This window comes from Pelodiscus sinensis, chromosome 2, assembly GCF_052426305.1.
Source record: "Pelodiscus sinensis isolate ZL-2025 chromosome 2, ASM5242630v1, whole genome shotgun sequence".
NCBI classification, from domain to species: domain Eukaryota; kingdom Metazoa; phylum Chordata; order Testudines; family Trionychidae; genus Pelodiscus; species Pelodiscus sinensis.
This window is the reverse complement of record NC_143053.1, coordinates 58,546,259-58,568,611: the sequence shown is the minus strand read 5'-3', so window position 1 is coordinate 58,568,611 and position 22,353 is coordinate 58,546,259. Positions and strand designations below refer to the sequence as shown.

The 22,353-nt window shown below is 40.4% G+C and overlaps 1 protein-coding gene across 5 annotated transcripts in view; it reads left to right on the top strand.

Annotated features, from left to right (window-relative positions):
• C2H8orf34 (chromosome 2 C8orf34 homolog) overlaps positions 1 to 22,353 on the top strand; it is a 235,140-nt gene that overhangs the window by 203,118 nt on the left and 9,669 nt on the right. For 4 of the 5 annotated variants that reach the window (XM_075920568.2, XM_075920572.2, XM_075920569.2 and 1 more), the window contains 2 exons: positions 8,634 to 9,118; positions 14,100 to 14,193. In XM_075920568.2, coding sequence (XP_075776683.2) covers positions 8,634 to 9,118; positions 14,100 to 14,193 — 579 coding nt within the window. Of the gene's footprint in view, positions 1 to 8,633; positions 9,119 to 14,099; positions 14,194 to 18,472; positions 18,524 to 22,353 lie in introns of all 5 variants that reach the window. The other variant, XM_075920563.2, reaches the window with a different exon arrangement.

Below are 22,353 nucleotides of genomic sequence, written 5' to 3'. Positions count from 1 at the left end.
TATGTTTTTTAATATGGGGTATACATTTAAGTTGGGCCTCTATTATGGTGTCTTTGAAAAGTGTCCATGCAGCTTGCAGGGATTTTACTTTAGTCACTGTACCTTTTAATTTCTGTTTAACTAACCTCCTCATTTTTGCATAGTTCCCCTTTTTGAAATTAAATTAATCTCCCTTAGCATTTTATAGTCACTATTACTGTCCTGGTCAGGTGGTTGATAATAGATCCCTACTGTTATATTCTTATTAGAGCAGGGAATTACTATCCATAGTGATTCTGTGGAACATGTTGATTCATTTAAGATTTTTATTTCATTTGATTCTACATTTTCTTTCACATATAGATAGTGCCACTCCCCCACCCACACGACCTGTTCTGTCCTTCTGATATATTTTGTACCCCGGAATGATTGTGTCCCATTGATTGTCCTCACTCCACCAGGTTTCTGTGATGCCTATTATATCAGTATCCTTCTTTTAACACAAGGCATTCTAGTTCATCCGTCTTATTTTTTAGACTTCTAGCATTTGTGTACAAGCACTTTAAAAACTTGTCACTGTTTATTTGTCTGCCCTTTTCTGATGTGTCAGATTCTTTTTTATGTGAATGTTTTTCATCTGATCTGGCCCATATTTTATCCTCTTCCATCCTCTCCTCCTGACTAAAACCTAGAGAATCTTTACCAATAGACTCTCCTCTAAGAGACGTCTCTGACCGATCCATGTGCTCCTCTGCACCAATCTTCTTTCCCCCATCTCTTAGTTTAAAAACTGCTCTGTGACTTTTTTAATGTTAAGTGCCAGCAGTCTGGATCCGCTTTGGTTTAGGTGGAGCTCATCCTTCCTGTATAGGCTCCCCCTATCCCAAAAGTTTCCCCAGTTCCTTATAAAACTAAACCCCTCCTCCCTACACCATCGTCTTATCCACGCATTGAGACTCTGAAGCTCTGCCTGCCTACCTGGCCCTGCACGTGGAACTGGAAGCATTTCTGAGAATGCCATCATAGAGGTCCTGGATTTCAGTCTCTTTCCTAGCAGCCTAAATTTGGTCTCCAGGACGTCTCTGCTACCCTTCCCTATGTCATTGGTACCTACATGTACCACGACCATCGGCTCCTCCCCAGCACCCTGGCCTCCAAAGCCCGTACGCAGTCTCTGAGGGCCAGGAGCTCCTTGCACCAAATGCACACATACGCCACCCGCCCTTAGGGCAGGTAATCATACACTGAGTGCAATGAACAAGGATAGCCCCCACTCTGCTGCTGGGCTTCTGCCTGCATTCTCTCCTACAGCTACCTAGGTTATTGATAGGGTTTCTAGTTAAATCAGGAAGTTTTGATTAAAACCTTTAAACTAAACTGTAAGGAATGGCAAGTGTTCCTTGGCCCCTTTCCTCTTCCCTTCCAAACTCCCTCTCAAAACTCCCTGCTTGCTGCCCCTGTTTGCAAAGCTTCCTCGTCCCTGACTCACTGCTTTATAAAGCCCTGGACTTCCTGATAGCCTCGCCACCTGACTAAGGATTAGCCAATTAACAGAAGAGGCTTCTAGATTTTAAACCTTTAGAAGCTCACAGCTTCCAACTGCCAGCCACAACCCACGCTCCTACAAACAAACAAACAAACACAAGCTCAGCACACAGCAACCCCCAAACACACACTACATATACCCACTTACCTCAAGGGTCCTGTATTTACTCCTCCTTTATCTGGAGAACTCCCTCTAAAACTCTCTGTTTGCTGCCCCTGTTCGCAAAATCGAATTTAGAATACAGTTTCCATTTTTTTTCATTGTAATGAATATTTTCTTGCTTCAGCTTTAAATATTTGATAAATAATTCCAAACATACACCCTTTAGTTGCAGAATAAGTCCAATGTACTCTGGATTATTGGTTAAATTAAACAATGAACACCACAAAAATATTTTTGCAGTATGCGTCCTTTTAAAGGGCATACGTAAGGCCCTGCAGCCCTGTGACATATGTGCTGGTTGTCATGCTGCTTCACGACCACACCATAGAAAATAATAAGCCTACCTTTTAACAAATATGACGCATGGAGGTATGTGCACAAAATGGTAAGTTATCATATAAATTTCAGATCACTTTTTTCTTAGTAATCACTAAAGTAAGTATAGGATTTGAATCCTGTTCTGCTTCTGCAGTTTATTTGTGAAGAAATTTACAAGCTTCCTGATCTTGGGGATGAGGAGTTTCTAAATTCTAAACCCAGCTGTTTAACTGATTTACTATGTAGCTCTAGGCCATTCAGTGATGAATCTGTCTCCATTTTCCTCTCCGTGAAATGTACAATACCAGCCTCAGAGAGCACTTGTGAGGGAAGGGTTAGTTAATTAGTGGCTGTGCAATGTACTAAAGCCTAGGAGATTTTATTGGGACAGTTCCAAGTATTAACTGACCAGGAAAAGGATCGTGTTGGATTTTACCCTATTGTGAGCAAAATATTTCCTTGCAAATCTGCTAAGGCTTGATTTTCATATTTCATAGATTGTAAATCTGGAAGGGACCAGTGTGATCATTTAGTGTGATCTCCCAAATAGCACAGATCATAGGACTTCCCTGAATTAACTTTGACTTTGTGGGTCTTGTCTTCTTGTGACAAATCTTGAGAAACTTAATTGGGGCCAGACTGTACTATAAACAAGTCTATAAGGTAGAGGGAGGGAGCAAAAAGCTTCTCCACTACTCTTTTCCCAACTCCCCTGTACAAAGACAGGAATCCTTATACCCAGTTACCAAGGATACCACACACTTATTCTTACTTTCAAGACTGGCTTCTGTGAAGGCACTGAGGAAGACTCTGGCAAGGACACAACTCCATTAACCTCAGATTTGCTGCATCTCCCTGAGCTCTGGGAGCCATTGTAGTTGGGGGTGGAGCAGAATGGAGTATTATGAGTTTATATAGTTTTAAACTCCCAGTTGGGAGAGGTGTTCTGCTTGCTTCAGTTTGTCTCCTCAGTATATCGCTCTCAGCATCTTCTCTCTCAGCAGCTGCTTTCACTCAATCCCCCATAGGCCAGCATTGTTAAGGTTTTAATACCCTCTTCGATCCTAGGCTCAGATCTGGGAAGGTCTAACCATATTCCCATGGTTTCCTCAAGGACCCTTAGTATTATCTGGGCCATACCTTATCTTTGTCCTTGTTTTATATACTATTTATTTCCCCTCTTACAGCCTTTTTTATTTAAGTCCTTGTGGTCAGAATAATATATGAAGTGGGGTTGTAATTATAAAATAAAAATACATGTAACTCCCTGATACTTCAGTGTGGTTCTGTGGCACCACCACAAAGAGTAATGAGATATTTTGAAATGTCTTATCTGTCCTCCACCAATTGTTTGGGAGCTGGCATTAGGTTGCAGACTCCTTTGATAGTCTGTGTCCCTGTTGATGGATATATTAGAATACAGAATCTTCCTGATCAGTTCACTATTGACCAGGCCAACCTCTCTACTACCTGCTCTCCAGGGATAGGATACAGGGTCACAAAATCCTCTTGACTGATTATTTCCTTCACGGATTCCTCCCTCCCTCTATATTCTGAGCCCTAAGGATTAGGCAAGTCACTTTGCCTCACTGTGCCTCAGTTTTCCAATCTGTATATACAGTGAAAATAATGTTATTAAGCTCCTTTGTGAAGAGTTTTTGAAATCTGCAGATAAATAGTTCTATATAAGACCTAGTTATTATTATTTTACTAGAAAACTTATCTGTTGTTGCTCAGGTTCTTTAGGGCAGGAGGCTGAGGGTGAAGAAGTCAGAGTAGGGGCTTGGAGATGTGGGAGCCTCAATGTAGGAGGCTAGGAGTGTGAGGGTGCAAGAGTCAGGGTTAGGGATTGAAGAGGGACAGAGAGTGGGAGTGCAGAAGTGAGGCAGGGGGTTGAGAGATGTGCGGGGGGCTCAGGGCAGGGGCTGGGAGTGGCCAATGGCTGCTCCCTGGCCAGGCCAGTGAGGCCCATACAACCCACCCACCAGCTTCTACCCAGGCCAGGTGGTGGGGGCCATGCTCGCAACCAGCAGCTGCTCCCTGGGGCCAAGGCAGCTCTAGCTGGGGGGGCTGCAAACTCACCCACTGGCTTCTCCCCAGGGCTTGCTGTCCCCTTTGGTTATTCTGGGATATAACTGTCCCCTGTGCTTGCTGCTCCCTATGGTCCTTTGTGAATATAACTGTCCCTGCTATCACACCCCTCCCTTTCCATTTGATGAGAAACAAATGCATTCCATGCACATCCCATTGTCCTGCCGCAACCAGACCCTGACCTGAGTTTAACTTGTGATAAAAGGAAGCTGCATACCAAATTTGGAGGTCCTAAATCTTGTCATATTGGAGGAGTTCTTGAACAGACTCAGATGGGTAGACACTCAGACAGACAGATGCACAGATTTTCTCAAATATACGAGCATTGGTGTCGTTAATCATCTGTTTCCCTGTGACTGATGTTCTTCTTTTGTTTGTGTATCAAGAATGGGGTTTGGGAATATGTAGACTTGCCTGGCCAGTTCTCTTTGTTTACAAAATCTAAACTGGCAGTGTTTGGGTTTGGTTCAGCAGATGTTAATGCAACATTTTTAGCAGGTTCAAATTTTCACTTATACAGTGCCCCTATTCGTCCCTGCATTCTGAACAGTAATGCTTTCATCTAAGTTCCAGTCACACAAGTTCCAGATGCCCAGTGACAGCTTTATGTTATACACAATGTGAGTGGCATTTTTGTTGGTAGCTAATTATCTGTTTGGTTTGAAATAATATTTCTGTGGTTCCTGCCCCCTTTCTTAAACAAACAAACAAACAAACAAACAAACAAACAAACAAACAAACAAACAAACACAAAAAACCTTTTTCAAATGCATTTAAAACCTTATGAATGTGTTGTCAATCAAACTATTGTTCTGGTATTTCTGATACGTAAGTAGGATGCCCTTGAATCACTCTGTTACCCACATGTTATTTTCATTTAAATAACATTAACAGGAGGTTTTCTGACAAAAATCCCAACCCATGTCTCAACAACAGTATTTGATGCATATCAAATAATACTGTAGTGTTGGAAATTCAAAACTAAGCTTATTCATATAGGGTATGTCTATAGAGAAACATTATTTCGAAATAACTTAATCTGTGTCTACACAGCAGGTATTTATTTCAAAATAATGTCAAAATATTGTCAAGCTGGAGGAATTCTTACTCAGACTACTGTGTCCCTCATTGTATGAGGAGTAAGGTTAGTCAGTGGAAGAGTGCTCTATTTCAAAATAAGTGCTGTGTAAACGCTCCCAATTTCAAAATAAGCTATTTCAAAATAAGATATGCCATTGATGTAGCTCAATTTGCATAGCTTATTTTGAGTTAAGCCCTGCTGTGTAGATGCATCCTTAGTTGGGAAACTTGATGGTGAAGCAAAAAGCAATAGATATGTGTTACATAAAATTGAACCATTTGTGGAAATCTTTTGAAATTATACAGTAAAACTCCAGTTGTCCGGCATCCAGTGGTCCAGCACTCCTGATAGTCTGGCAGCAACTGGAACCCAGAAGTGCTCCAACCAGCCAGACAATTAGAGCTCCTGTGAGCCCCATGCACGCTCACGGGCCGGGAAAGGGAAGGGAAGGAGAGGGGAAGGGGATTATACTCCTATGATGGGTCTGCCGGGACCTGCACTGCGGCCGGCCGGGAGGCGGGGGCGGCGGGGAACAGCGCGGCAGGGAACAGCGCAGCAAGGAGCGAACCATCCACCGTTTTGCAGGGAGGTGGGGGAAGCCCCGTGTAGCCACCTGCTTCAGGCCAGCTGGGGCTGCAAGCGGCGACGGAGAAGAAGGAGTAAGGCGAGGGGCAGTGCTGCGGGACCAACCCAGCAGCACCCTAGCTGCTCTGACCTGCCGCTTCCCCAAGTCCGCCGCTGCTGAAACTGACGAGTGGAGGACTTGGGGAAGTGGTGGGGCAGAGCAGCTGGGGTGCTGCCGGGTTGGTCCCGCAGCACCGCTCAGGTGAGGGTCGGTGCTGCGGGACCGACCTGGCAGCACCCCAGGAGCTCTGCCCCACTGCTTCCCCAAGTCCGCCACTGCTGCTTGCAGCCCCAGCTGGCCTGTCGCCGGTGGCTGCGCGTGGCTTCCCCCACCTTTCTGCAAAACGGCAGAGGGTTTGCCCCTCGCCGCGCCGTTCCCTGCCAACCTCCTCGCCCCCGCCAGTTGCAGTGCGGGTCCCGGCAGACCCGTCACAGCCTCCCCGCTGGAGTACCTCCAGATACTCCAGCATATCCGATAATCCGGCACTCCCTGGGTCCCAAAGGTGCCGGATTATTGGAAGTCTACTGTATATGGAGAAATGGCTTTTTCTGTAGACTCAAGCGCTAATTTAAAATTATGGAAAAAAAGAATATGATGTTTAGAGAACTCTTACTAAAGCATGGATATTCCAGATCATTTTTCCAGCCTGATCTACTATGAATTAGGGCACAGAAGTTAGATACTTTAGTCATTTTGACATGAAACGGGTTAATATTAATTTAATAGAATACATACTTTGTTTGGTTTAAATTATGAAACTTATAATAATGGTATTTGATCCCTGTGATTTGAAACAGTTATCTTACACAATTCAAAGCAACACATGTTGATTTAAAAAAAAAAGTGTAATGTAAAATGAAAACAACTGCTTTGACTTTTCACTAACAATTTGAGTGCTTCTTCTCCATTACCAGTCTTCTAACATATTGATTGTTTTGTTTTAGATGAACAGACACAATTAGTTTTTCTATTTTTAAAAAAGTAAATGCATAAAATATTTAATAAAATATGAGCACATTTTAATGTTAGACAATTCTACTTGTGTGTATAGTATAAATACTGTATGTGTTTGGTAAATATAGGTGGAAGTGGATGAAAATAAAGTCTAAATTAAAGTATTGGAAAACAAGGTTTGATGGTTGCTGTAGAATTTCTGGCATCCTGAAGACTTTGCTGTCAAGTCACAAATGCAATGCAGATTTTCTGTGAGTTGGAGGCTTCATTATACGCACACAGTTTGTAGTGCATGGGACTGTGCCAGTTCACACCTGCTGATAATGTGGCTCATACTGTTTAAAGCAAAATGGAACTGCTGTGGTTTTTAAAGGAAACCAATTGTGTGTATTAAACCAAAGTTAAATAGAGTCATCTGCCAGTGACTGTGTGAAATTGACAACAGTGGTGAAACATAAATTAGATAATTCAGTGAATGTCTTGCTTTATGTTCCTTGACATTTTTACTTGTGAGGGCTTTCATTTTGCTAGTATAGTAAAGGACCAAGCTACCATTACTTTACACTGTAATGATTTCATTTACCTGTAAATTAGAAACATAAATTTATTTTGAATGAATTCAGGAGCAAAAATTCTTCACCAACAGTGAAATGTCCTGGCCTGGGTAGAGGCTTTCCCATTGAAGTGACTTAGAATGTGGCTTAGATAAAGCTAAAGCCCCTTTATGGACCAAATTCTTGGGTATAAAGGATTGTTTCTGCTGAAGTTAGTGATATTGAATCTGGTTCACGTTCCTCCCTCAAAAGAGCTGAGGTTTATTCAGAACCAGAGTTTTGCTCCATCTTTATTTGTTACTAAAGAGACATTTCACAGAAGTTAGCCCGACGTCGAATTTATCAGTGGAGCGTCCACACTACCACGCCTGTTATTTTAAAATAATGGGCTGCGGAATTCAAAATCTGTACTCTTGTTTTTCATCAGCAGTACCACTAATTCCAAAATGTTATTTTGAAATAATGGCAGTGTGGATTGTCTAGTGCCGCTATCTTGAAATAATTACTGCATAGAATAATTCAAAGAAATTACTCCCCAGTGCTTCCTGGGGCTGTAAGTCCAAGGTAACACATCCACATTAATGGAGCCTGCCTCGGACTAATTTTGATGCTTCTCCTTAGTGAGGGCTAGTTCGAATTTGTTAAATCAGAAGTCAAATTTAGTATTTCAAAATAGTTTCCTAGTGTAGACATTGCCTTACAGAACTGTAACTTGGGAGAAATAATGAAGGTTATTCTTGGCTTTAATACCTTTCATGTCAAGAAAAGATTGCTACAAAGTGATGTCTTAGTCCATTTCTTAGGGATGAACTTTGAAGGAGAAATGGCTTGTAAAAACATATTTTAGATTGTTAGTTCAGTCTGCCTTCTATTGGTAGGGATGATTGAGAGGTGATGAGTAGGTTTTCTCTCCACAACCTTAAGATGCATTTACTGTTCATTCGTACTTTAAATCAATTTCAAAATCCAGAAGAAAAGAGATTATATAGATTAGGCTCTTCTACATAGACAGATACTGTTCAGCAATCCAGGTATACATCTGCAGCACTTTAGCCTGCTGTGTCTCACTGTCCATATGGACCCTGCTACCACACACTAAAAATGCTCTTTAACTTCTGTTTCAAACAGCAGAACATCAAAGTACCCTATGGAACTTTTAGTACACAATCACAGGGTCTACATGACAACTTAGTGTGCAGCAGACTGGAGCACTGTACGTTCAGATCCTGACTTGCTGTGCACCGAGTCTCCATGTGAACAAGTCCCTAGTGTATCCTTTTTAAACTTTAATGTTACTTGTTGTCTTTTTTTTTCTGTGCGCAGACATTGAAAAGGACCTAGCACTCTGGGAAGAAGCAAGGCTAGCAAGAAGCCCCACTAGCCCACATATTCAGTTAGTTACATCAAATCATCCAGGAAATCTTCAAGCCACAGTGGGCCAAAATTCAAGGTCTCAAACTGGGAAAAATATTCAGCTGCAGCTACAAGGAAACAAATCACCACCACTCCCTGCTAACACCAGAGCGCAGGTTTCCAGCATCTCAAACAATAGGCCTCAGTCTCCTAATATGCAGAACAACAGGCCTTCAACACCGTCAACTCCAGGAAGCAGACCTGTAACCCCAAATAGTTTGTTGACACGACCTCTTATCTCTAGCAACCAGAGAAGTAAGGAAGGAATACAAAGAAGCAGATCTTTAACGTCTAAGAGTCAAATTGGGAGGACCCTCGGCACTCCTTCAGGGCTAGCTGTACAAACGAGTGGAGATGTTCTAGGAACTGTTCCTCAAAGAATCAGTTTATCAGAAGTAAGATTTTTAATATGTTTATTTTTTACTAATTTTAAGATAATAAAAATTATAAAATGAGAACGTGAGGGGATTTAATTTTAGTACCTTGTAGTTAGTCTTGGAGGAATATATGTATTTATTTTGAAACTTGAATCAATTATTATTGGCAAAAGTTATTTGTAAACTACAGCCGGATCAATGCCCACAGACAATAATATGATTCCTATGACAATGCTTATGCACTGAATTTTAATCAGTTTTTTTTTTAGAAATTTAAAGTGCTTTTTTTCCCCCCACAGCACTGACTAATCTCCCTTTTATCCAATAGAAAAGCTGCTCAAATATTTGACAGATAATAGTGATTACTTTAGTTTTGAATTGGTAGGTTTTCTTTATAATATCTCAGAATTACTTTGAAATTAGAAAATGGGCTAACATAATAGAAACAGTAAATAATATAAGTTTAATGTTGCTTTGAAAACTAAACTGATTCATAGCATTTAAAAAAGCCTGTTTCCTACATAGTAGTAAGTTTTACATAATTAGTCTACTTTGATAAAAAAAATAGACAATCTGCTCTTATCAGTTACACGTGTACAAATTAGGAGTAATTCCACAGAAATAATAGTTAAAAGATGATGAACTAATTCAAGTAAATGCTATTTCAAAAAATTTGTTAGTGCTCTAAGTATATTTCCTGTTAAGTTTTTGGGGGAATCAAAGTTATATGAAGAAGGATTGAAATCTGAAAAGAAAACATGACTAATAAATAAAATCCAAAGAATTATTCTTCAGCTAGCGACAGAGACCGTATTATAACCAGGCATGGTTTAATATTGTCAAAATTGTTCTTGAATAATTTGGCAGAGATTTAACTTGTCAGCTGTTATGTTTTTTTAAACTGCCCAAAACTTTAGCTCTTTGATCCCCATCAAAAAGAATTATAAGTTGCCTAATGATCAGAGTACTTCAGCACGTGAATGCTTATCTCCTAGAATAGATAATAATGTACAGCACCAGCAGGTGTGTTATATTACCAGCTCTATTCAAGGGCAAACTGAATTATAACACAGAAATATTATTTGGAGAATTAGCTTTTATTATCACTATAAAATTAATAAATCAAGGTTTTAAACTCTTTTCCACATACCTTTTTATGCGTTTAGTGTTTTCTTAAGTATTTTATGCAATTTGACAAAGAAACATTGAACTTCATTTCTTTGTTCAGGACAGAATCCATTTGTGTCTGACACAGTTCATTTATAGTTCTTATAGGCTAGTGTTGAAGAAAAAGAGATTCACTGATGTTCTTATTTTCAGTATCATTTCTTGAACAAATGGAATTTTACAGTCTATATGTCTAAATAACTGAAAAGTGTTTTCAGTATATTCCTGTTTTTGCTGTAATATGTCTGTTAACAAAAGAAAAGTTTAACTAGCTTGAGTTTACAATAGAGTTAGATATTAAATCTTAAGGGATAAATTCTGTTCTGTTAGGGTACATTTACATCATACCGTAAACTCAGTATGAAAATTGCATATCTTGTTTCAAATCTATTTCGAAATAGCTTATTTTGAAAACGGCACATCTTCACAGCACCAAATTTCAAAATAATGCGCTATTTTGAGCCATTGCTTATCCCTCATGCAACGAAATTTACCGGGATGGCAAAATAGGATGCCCATTATTTTGAAAAATATATTAAAAAAATGGGTGGCTTGTGTAGACACAGGGTAGCTATTTCGTATACCTCTCATACCCTGAAATAGCCATACGCTTGCATGCTGCATGCTTATTTCAGAATAAGCTATTTTGGAATAGAAACTCCGAAATAGCTTATTTCGAAAGAATGCATCTACACAGCAAACACCTATTGAATTAGTGCTAGTACATAGATTTGTGGATACAGGCAGTCCCCGGGTTACGTACAAGATAGGGACTGTAGGTTTGTTCTTAAGTTGAATCTGTATGTAAGTCGGAACTGGCGTCCAGATTCAGCCGCTGCTGAAACTGACCGCCAGTTCTGACTTACATACAGATTCAACTTAAGAACCCCAAGCGTCCCCAAGTCAGCTGCTGCTGAAACTGATCAGCGGCTGATTCCAGGAAGCCCGGGGCAGAGCAACTCTGCCTCGGGCTTCCTGTAGTCAGCGCTGGTCAGTTTCAGCAGCGGCTGACTTGGGGACGCCTGGGGCAGAGCAGCTGGGGTGCTGCTGGGTTGCTCCAGTAGCACCGCTCCTCGCTCCTCGGCGCTACTGGACCAACCCAGCAGCACCCCAGCTGCTCTGCCCTAGGCGTCCTGATTCAGCCACTGCTGAAACTGACCAGCAGCGGCTGAATCAGGACCTGGGGCAGAGCAGCTGGGGTGCTGCTGGGTTGGTCCAGTAGTGCCCAGAGCGGCGCTGCAGGACCAATCGGCAGCGCCCCAGCTGCTCTGCCCCAGGGTCCAAAACAAAAGCCTGGTCTGCTGGGGGGGGACACACTAGCTGCACCCCCCCCCAGCAGACCAGGGACACGGGGAGCAGAGTCGCAGCGGCAGCAGGGTGCAGCGCCTCTGAGGCTTTGCTCTGGCAAAGCCTCAGAAGCGCGGGAACCCGCCCGGTGCCCCTGGTCTGCTGGAGACGGTCTCCAGCAGACCAGGGGCACCGGAGCAGCTTACCAACGGGGCTTTCTCGCCCCGGAGCTCGCAGGTAGCAATCCGCCACCTCGACCTCCGGGGCGAGAAAGCCCCGTTCGTAAGTGCGGATCCGACATAAGTCGGATCCGCGTAAGTCGGGGACTGCCTGTATTCTGAGCTGCAGACCATAGTACAGCCCATAGTACAGCCCTGAGCCTGAGAGGCTGCTGCATCTCAGACTGGCTTTGTGGATTCTCTAAGTTAACTTGGGGACCACTCCATTCTCTAAAGCTGCCTAGGACTGAAAGGGCACAATGCTGCCTCCTCATCCTATTTGGAATGCGGGTTCTATAAAGGCACATTTTAGAATTTGGCATTATGATAAAGAGTTTAAAATTGTAGATGCCAGGGTCCCACTTGCTCCTGTTGGAGGTGCAGCCAGGGCTGATGTCTTGGGCTGCTGTCCCACCTGCCTCTGGACAGATGGAGTCGGGGTCCTGCCTGCCCTTTTTGGGGGGGGCATGGCCAGGAGCTGGGACTGCTTTCCCATCTGCCTCTGCTGGGGACATAGTGGCATGGCTGGGGCTGAGGTTTTACCTGCTCCCTCTCAACGCTCCTGCAGCTACTGCCGGGTTCCTATCTGACCCTGCCCAGGGCCACTACAGCATGGCCATGGCTGGGGTCCTGCCAGCCTATCATGCAGTCCCACCAGCTGCCCTGACTTGGCCAGATTCCTGCTGGCCGGCCTGATGATGCTGGCAATCCAGTTAATCTGTTACCCAGTAAGCATTCTGGTAAACCTAATGTTACCAGGTAACCTTTTACATCACTATTGCTGATGACCGTTTTTTCCCTATGCCACATTTTCGGGGAGACTTGAACAAACAAATATGATTTGCTTATCATGTTTCTTGGAAGATTATTACAGCCTGTTCAAAATCACATTTATTCACTTTTTTATAAGTTGCCCTTTTTCTTTCCTGTTTGCCATTTTCTGATCATATAGGGTGTGTCTAGACTATATGGCTCCATCGACAGAGTCCTATAGATGAGTTTACTCGGCAAAGGGAAATGAAGCGGTGATTTAAATAATCGCCGCTTCATGTACATCAAAATGGCCGCTGTGCTGTGCTGATCAGCTGTTTGTCAGCATGGCGTGGCAGTCTAGACGAGGATCTGCCGACCCCAGAACTCTTCGTTGGCAGATCCTTTATGAATCTTTTTTTGAGGTATTTTGATTCTGTTCCATAAATGTTGCTTTGAGCAACTCTCCCTATTCTGTCCTTAAGCTTTAGGAAGATAGATTATCAGAAGGGCTAAAAATGTGGACTTAATTAGTGAGATAGAAGCACAAATAATAATTCCATACTGCAGGAATTCTGCTGCATAAGCAAGAAGACTTTGCCATCTCTGCACTATAATCACTGTAACTATTCTGTCATGAAGAAAATGTATTAGAAATGAAGGAACACTCAAAATGCTTAAATTTTTGGGCCTCAGCCCTGTGCATAGCAATTCTCACTTTTTCAATTTTAATTTTTGTTAATAGATGGCTGGATAAATAAATAATTTACTCCAGAAATGTTTCTGTAGCTGTGTAAAAGAAACCATTTTTTGGATTGATTATCTGGTTATTTAAAGCATTCCCTCTTCATATGTAATGTAACAAACTGAGTATTTAGAGCCAAATTTTCAGCTGGTGTGAATTGGAGTAGCTCTGGTAGCTATACCATTTTACATGTGCTGAGAATTGGGCCCAGGATCTTTGTAACCTTTATTTTCAATCATACTTAGCAGAATACCCAGAAATTCTGAAATGTAAAGACCAACTATACACATTTGGTTGCTAAACTGCCCTTCCCCGCTTCTCTCTTTGAAATCTGGGAATACTTCAAAGAAAGTTGTCATTGCATTATTTTATACTAAGAAATTATTGTAAAAAGTTTGAAAAAATGAATACGTGCCTAACCATTTCTTAATAAAAATTGTATTCACATTTTGATGCCTATCATTTCTTCAGAGCACCACTTCTGTTGTTCTGATAGCTTTGTAATATCTTGCCGGCAAAAATAAGTTAAAAATACCTCTCCATGGGCCTGATCCTGCTCCCATTGAAGCCAATGGAAAAATCGTTCGATATGGCTTTTGGGTTTTGTTCTTACACTATACAAGTCAATGGAAGCAGGATTAAGCCTCTGTCTCTCTTATTGCATGATATCTTGGGACATGTCCTGGAAATGCTGGGATATATGGAGCACTGGCATTCAGAACAAACTTGCATTGGATTTCATTGAGGGTTTCATGTGTTCAATTGAAGTGCTTCTGTATTCAAAGCCAAACCTTTCTGTGTAAGTTATCTAAAATACATTTGTTTATGACAGGATGAATTCTTACATCAATTTCAGCTTGCCCACCAACCATGGATATTGCCAAGTGACACAGAGAGTGAAAGCGTGGAAGTAGATCAAGATAAATGTGAGTATATTTGTTGGGAATTGATGGTATATCAGAGAATATATGTAAAAAAATTCTTTCCCCCTTTCTTTTCATGGGACCAAATCCTGCATTTCTTGTTCACAGAGTAATCTCCTGGGGCTGTTCACATAATTATTGCTCACATGAGTTAGGGTTACGGGATTGAACATATAGGACTTCTTTATATAAATATTCCTACATCAAGATATTGCAAGTTCTTGAGTATCCATTATAATAGAAGCTGGGAATGGGTAGCAGGGGATGGATCACTTGATTGTCTGTTCTGTTCATTCCCTCTGGGGCAACTGGCACAGGCCATTGTCAGTAGACAGGATACTAGGCTCAGTGGACCTTTGGTCGGACCCAGTATGGCCGTTCTTATTGCCCCTTTGGTGACTGCTGGTCCAATCATTACAGTAAAGGCCAATATAATTTTGACCTAAATGAGAGATCAGTAAAAACAAGTAATACATATTATGAATCTTCATACTTTGAAGCTTTAATCAATTATGTCTTGTAATGCAACACCTAGGGTGTGTCTAGATTACACCTCTCTGCGGACAGAGACATGTAGATTAGGCACATCGAAATTGCTAATTAAGCGGGGATTTAAATATCCCACACTTCATTAGCATAAAAATGGCTGCTGCTTTTTTCAGCACGGAGCTTTGTCGGAGAAAAGCGGCAGTCTAGAGGCTGATCTTTCAAATAATAAAGCCTTTTTCAAAAGATCCCTTATCCTTCGTGAAATAAGGTTTACAGGATCTTTCGAAAAAGGCTTTATTTCTTGAAAGATCAGTGTCTAGACTGCTGCTTTTCTCTGACAAAGCTCCGTGCTGAAAAAAAAGCGGTGGCCATTTTTATGCTAATGAAGCATGAGATATTTAAATCCCCACTTCATTAGCAATTTCAATGTGCCTAATCTACATCTCTCTGTCGGCAGAGAGGTGTAGTCTAGACACACGCCTATCAATATTCTCATTGGAAATATTAAATATTCTGCAAATTGAATTTATTTTAAGCACTGAAGCTTGTGATCTGTCAGGGTGAAAATGTATGCTATTTCCTAACCTATTTTTGGTTTTATGGTTATAAAAAAATCCAGGCTGTTTAATCAGGTGCTTAGAGTGCTTTGTACATGGAACTCGAACTGCTTGAACAAGCAGCATTACAGTAAGAAATGCCAGGTTCCTGCAGGCACAGTTGCTGGAGAGTGATGTATAATTAATGAAAATCGTGTTTGATAAACAGAATACATTTTTCAAAATGCTGTCACTTGAAAAACTGAAGAATTACATCTGCTCACGCTGATACTTCAAGTTCACAATTAGCCTGTGGTTTGACTTTCATGTTACAATTTACACACTAAAATTCCCAAAGTAAATAAAAAATATTCACCCCTTTGTTTTCATTGTTACGCTTTTAGCTATTTTATCTTTAGGCCCAATCCAGAAACCTTTCAGAAATGTGAAATTCTCATGTATGCAATAACTGTTCTGGGTGTGAAAAGCCCTGAGTTAAGGTCCAGATTGTCACCACTAAAGCTACGTTTACACAGCAGCTAGCTAGGAGGATGCTTCTCAGATCAGGTAGACAGAAATGCATGAATTGTGCTTGATCTAGCGATCTGAAAGGAGGAGCGTGGCCTCAATAGCATGGGCAGAGGTTTGGGCTAGCATCCTCAGTACAATCCAACTCAGTTCCCTGGATATATACTCAGGCAGCTAGCCTAAGCTGCCACCTGTGCCATTCCAACCTGCAACTTTTAGCACACTAGCTCGCCCAGAGCTGGCACTTACCTGTTTGCCTGTTCACGGAATCACCTGGCCAGCTGCTGTGTAAATATACCCTGAGTGTATTTGCCCTCTGTGCAAGAATTAATTTCACTTTGGGTTCACAAGGAATCATAGAATCTTAGGGCTGGAAGAGATCTCAGGAGGCCATTGAGTCCAATCCCCTGTCCAAAGCAGGACCAACCCAACTAAATCATCCCAGCCAGGGCTTCGTCAAGCCGGGACTTAAACACCTCTAGAGATGGTGACTCTACCACCTCCCTAGGTAACCCATTCCAGTGCTTCACCACCCTCCTAGTGAAATAGTTTTTCCTAATATCTAACGTAATTTCCCCCACTGCAACTTGAAACCATTGCTCCTTGTTCTGCCATCCATCGCTACTGAGAATAGCCTCTCTCCATCCCCTTTGGAACCTCCCTTAAGGTAGTTGAAGGCTGCTATCAAATCCCCCCTCACTCTTCTCTTCTGTAGACTAAACAGGCCCAAATTCCTCAGCCTCTCCTCGCAGGTCATGTGCTCCAGCCCCTTAATGTTTGTTGCCTTTCACTGGACTTTCTCCAGTGCATCCACATCCTTTCTGTAGTGGGAGGCCCAGCATTGGACACAATACTCAAGATGTGGCCTCATCTGCTGCCAATGCTCCTCCTAATGTACCCTAATATGCCGTTAGCCTTCTTGGCTACAAGGGCACACTGTTGACTCATATCCAGCTTCTCATCCACTGTAAGCCCAATGTCCTTTTCTGTAGAACTGCTGCTTAGCCAGTCGGTCCCCAGCTTGTAACAATGCTTAGGATTCTTCTGTCCCAAGCGCAGGACTTTGCACTTGTCCTTGTTGAACCTCATCCAATTTCTTTTGGCCTAATCCTCCAATTTGTCTAGGTCACTGTGGACCCTATCCCTACCCTCCAATGTATCTACTTCTCTCCCTAGCTTAGAGTAATCTGTGAGATGATGCTAATGCCAGATCAGGTGGCAATTGAATTCCGCCTACTGTGTATTGCAAACTCTTTGACATGTCTTTGACACTTATCAACACTAGGAATCATTTTCGCTATCGCTTGTGACAGAGAGCAGAGAAGAAAAAAAAATACAATCGCAAATAATAGTTTCCCTCATGACAAAGATTTAGGCTGTAACATGCTCTCACCTTGATTGTATGTCTATATTTCATCTTACATAATTACCTATTGCACTATTTATGTTAGGTCATTCTTTGTACTAATTAATATAGGCAGAGAGGAAGAACAAAAAATGTTTGATTTAAGGAATGTTGTACTATATGTGACATCTGAGAATGGTAGATTGAGTTAAAATCAGTTTTTAAAAAAATAATTATGTGGTAATAGCAGCCATCTGGAGATGGAATGTTAGGGTTGTAGCCAAACTCACAGTTCAAAACTTTAACTGTTGGAAAATAGGACCTGCCAACACTCAGGTGCTGAAATGACTGGAAAATGAAGAGCCAGCTAGAAGGCCTGGCATAGCTACAGATACCAGTTTTCAGTGTTCACTGCAGGTAGTGCTGCTGGCAAAATATGGACAGATTCAATTTCATTTTTTATCCAGGAGTAAAGTTAATAAATGACATTTAAGTCCGCATGGACACTATATATGATTTAGTGTTGAGGGGCCTGAAAGCTCATAATTCATGGGTCTGAACAGAAAAGCTGCTGAATTAATCTTTACAATAGTAACACCTGTTCTTTGACTCAGCTTTTAATAAATTATATATGGATAATATTTTCCACATTCTTTGGCTTCTTTGAGATAATAGCACCCAGGTGTAAAGTTAGACTTGGACAGAGGGAAAACTCTTCTAACAATGCAAAAAGTTAGGAGACATGTTACCTCAGTCATCTTTTATTTTTAATTCTTTTATTTTACCTTGTAATGAGTGTTACACTGGAAAATGAATGAAGACTTCATTTGGGGTAATATTTACAGAAGCAACTAAGTTACTTATGAATCTAAAAGATTTTTTTCCTCAGACACAAATGGCAATTTAGTGCCTAATTTTCATCCACTTTTATTGGGAAATAAGTGCCTCATTGACATTCATGTCTTTGAAAATCTCCCTCTAAATAAGTCCTATTTTAAAAAATGACTTAGGCAGTTAGGAGCTCAAGTATTATTGAAAGTCAATGGGTCTTAGACTCCTGAGGGACTTTTGGAAATTTGAGTTAAGTGCTTAAATCATTTAGATGTTTTTTGAAAATGTTACCCCTTAGTTTGTAAAATAGAACAGGAACAACCCAAAACAATTGGAAATTAATCCTTTTTTTTAACAGTTCAAATCAGTTAGGGCAAAGTGAAAATGAGTTTTCTTTGACATTAAATGCCAGGACCAATGCTCCTAGAACTTTTTATTTATTAAAAGAAAAAATAATGGAGAAAAAGGAAAATGTTATGGCAATGGAGGAAAGAAAAATAGTCACCTACATTGTTGCTTTGTATCTAAAACAATGTTTTTCCCCCCCTTTCAGTGTAAATATCCTCTGTTCATGTGTCGTGGCCACAGTCAACAGATATATCATGTGAGTATAGTAGTTGCTGTTATAGTGTCATATAGTGACTTTGAGTCTAACTCAACTCTTCATATTAAAAATTTAACTAAACAAAAAGCTAACCTGCCCTTCTCCCTCAAAGAAAGATCCCTAATCTTTACCAGTCTTTACCCTGCTGTACATTACAGAGTGTCATTACCTCTATAGCAATTGAAGCTCTTACTGTTACTGGATTTATTCTCCCTTGATTTTCTGTGTATTCTGAACTCCTGGTGATTGCATTAGGAGTGTGTGTGCTGTGTTTGGCTATGTCTAAACTACATTCCTCTTTCAAAAGAGGAACGTAAATGAGGTCGATCGAAAATTCAAATGAAACATGGATTTACAAATCTCGTGCTTCATTTCCATAATTGCGTGAGAGCGCTTTTTCGAAAAAGGGTTTTTTCGAAAAAGAAACCACAGTCTAGATGGGGTTCTTTAAAAAAAACAACCCTTTTTTGAAAGAACCCATACACCTCATTTTTTCAGGAGTACGGGTTCTTTCGAAAAAGGGTTTTTTTTCTGAAAGAACCCTGTCTAGACTGTGGTTTCTTTTTCGAAAAACTCTTTTTCAAAAAAGCGCGCTCACGTGGTTTTGCAAATGAAGCGTGAGATTTATAAATTCATGCTTCATTTGAATTTTCAATTAGTTTCATTTACATTCCTCTTTCAAAAGAGGAATGTAGTTTAGACATGCCCTTTGCAAAGAATCTTAAACTTGTATGAAATCAAACTTGAGATTCTCTTTGCATTTCAAATGGCACTCTAGTTCCACCAAATAATCAGCAGATATGATACCACAGTAGAGTTCCTCTGCCCTTTTCCATTATGTTCTTCAGATGCCTGACAGCTTGCTTTCCTTTCCCCTAAGACTTCAGAGAGTGCATGGAAGCCACTTCCTTCTCAAGAGGAGGAGTGATAAGAAAAATGAAGTTATTTCTCTAATGCTTTAGGTCTGTTGGGTTGGCAAGAAACAGCCTGCCTCCCCTTCAGAGGGTAGCAGGATAGGTATATAGCATCACATAGCTAAAAATCCTCTTATTGGTAGGAAATTAACCTCCAAGTGACCTGCAGAAGTTCATTTGCTGATTGCCCCTGAAAACAGCCTGGCCTGCACAGCCTTGTTCACATAGCACATACACATTAAAGTAAATACTATAGTGTTAGTTTATTATTTGTATGGGGAGGGAGAAGGTGGAAAGATGGCACCTGGCTGAAAGAGTTTGGAGTCTAAACCCTGCAATAGACCTCAAACTAAGCCTGAATTAAGGGACAGAAGAGTTGGAATTTCCCCCCACATTTTTACTCCTATTGATCTTGATTCAGCACCACTGAAGTCAACAGCAGCTTTACAATTGACTATAGTAGTGGGCATAGAATTAGGCCTTCTCTCACCTAATTTCTTTTGGTTTTGCCTTGAGCAGAAGAGCCAACAAGTCCCAGCCCAATTTTTCAATTACAAGATTTTGTTCGAGAGAATCTAATTTCGGTGTACTTACTCACAGGTTAAATGCTTTTATTCAAAATCATTTGATAGAGATCATTTCCACATCTCTATGGATAGGCTATTATTTTTTCTAGCTTTAGTTTGGAAAAAAAAGTGGCTGCAAAATTTGGGAGACAGTCATCAACTCATAAAACAAAGTAAAGGGCTCAATTCTGCCAGCTTTCCCCATGCTGAATAGCACCAAATTAGTAGCAGAATAAATGCAAGTATTCATTACAGTGGGGTCACAGGATCAGACCCCAAAAGAGAGAGAAAAAAAGACACATTCTAATGGAACATCATTATATTTCTCATTGAGGGTGCAATTCTTCTATCCTTATTCCTGCTGGATAGTAGCACAGGAGAAGCCCAACTGATTGAGACCAATGTCAAAATGGAACCAGATACTAGAAAGGATTAGGACTTTATTTTTGAGGTGTGGGTTGTGCTATACAGGCATGATTGAGCCTCAGTTAACATCCATTCCAATAAATAACTCTAGTTAGACATGCCAGCTGCTTGTCAGTCATTGGTAGAACAAGTATATGATAGTGCTCTTAAGAAGTTAAACATTTATGCTGGCTCCTGATGTTTTGTTTTATGTAGTTTTTTTGGGGGGGTTGTTTTGTTTTTTAAACCTTCTCCTCAAAGCTTAGGTACAGCTTAGCTAAGAGTTGTAAAACTAGATTTTCAGTGAAAATTATTGATTGCAATATTTATACATGAATACAAATGCTTTATTTAACTGCTGTGGGAGAGTATAGTAACACACCTTATAACCACATTCTTTTCCAATAGGTATGAGTTTAAGGCAAAACCCAGTCTCTATTGGAAACCATCTGGATTTTTTAAGGCATGTGTACAAAACAGTTATTTAACCCGTGTTGCATAAAACGTAACTCCAAGGCAGCATGCAAGATACAGGAATGAGGGAGAGCATGGCTGGGCCAGGGCACAAATATCAATGTGCACATCCTCTCAGCCACACTGTCACTCTATAGAGAGTGATTGTACAAAGGCCAGCACAGCCTACTCTAGACAATGTTGCATAGGAGGAGGCTCAGCACATCAACATGGCGGCCACATAACTGCACCCTTAGTTGACAGCCACATTAATAATAATCTATATGTGCCATTTTCAGAGGTGCCAGCTGCTTCCCCAGACATTGCTTGACAGTCAGAAGTAGAATGAGACCATGAGACAGTGATCTCGTAAGAGTCAAATATGTATCTGGCTCAATTTTTTCTAAAGCTTTTTTTTATCAGTTTCCTAATGGATTCAGTCAAGAGGATTGTAAACCCAGCACTAGTTAGGCAGACATTTCATAGCATCACTTCTTGGGGGAAGCATAATTTTTAGAGATGAAGAGTGTTGAACTGTTTCCTGACAAACTATTGTACTGCATACACTTAAGCATGTACTTATGGTTTTATGGTTGCAGAACTCATCCTATTGTTATCAGTGCCATCAAACTTTCATAATCTTTGAAATAAAAATGGGATACTTTTTTTGGTGAACCAAATGTGCCCCTGTCTAAATGAATACAAACATTTTTAGTTGTTATATAAAACAAAACTGGGAAAGCAATAAATAAAATTATCAGTTAAAAAGATGATAGGATATTCATAAAATTCTACACATAAAAAGATCTCTCATTACTCCAGGTTCCTGGCATAGTAATAACATTTTGTAGATTTCAAAGTGCAAAATGAATTCATCCTCATTGAAATTTTGTGAACATCCATTATGTTAACTGCCAAGAAATACTGAAGCATGGATATGTTTGACGTCTAGTTTAGACTTAAAAGGTTTCCCTTTATGTTCAAATAAACATTGGCAAATGGGATTCTAGGCTTTTAGGAAAGATTTGTTGGCCAGTCATCATTTCCTGTAGTCTACAAAATTTTACTTCATTTATCAACCAGAAAAAAAAAGTATGTACAGCTAAGTTCAAAAGATAACAATGAATTATTATTTATTTTGATTGTTTGAAAAATGCAGTTAGTCATACTAAAAGAGTTTGTACTCTTTTAGAAAAGAACAATATAAAATAAAAAGAACTATTATAATAAAAATGTCCCCTATAAGTATATATTGATAAAAACAACTCTGAGTTGCATTTTAGTTATCTGGTTTGAGTTACTTAAAAGTAAGTTGTTTCAACATGTTGAATATTGAATTATTTATCTAAAATCCTAATTCATTTAAAAAGATTTTGAGGAAATTAAAGCAGGTATAATTTTTAACTAAAGAATTTAACAGAAAAAATGTTTTTACTGACTTATTTAGGCTTAGTCACCATTTATCAGTTAAAAAATGTAACAAATGTGACAA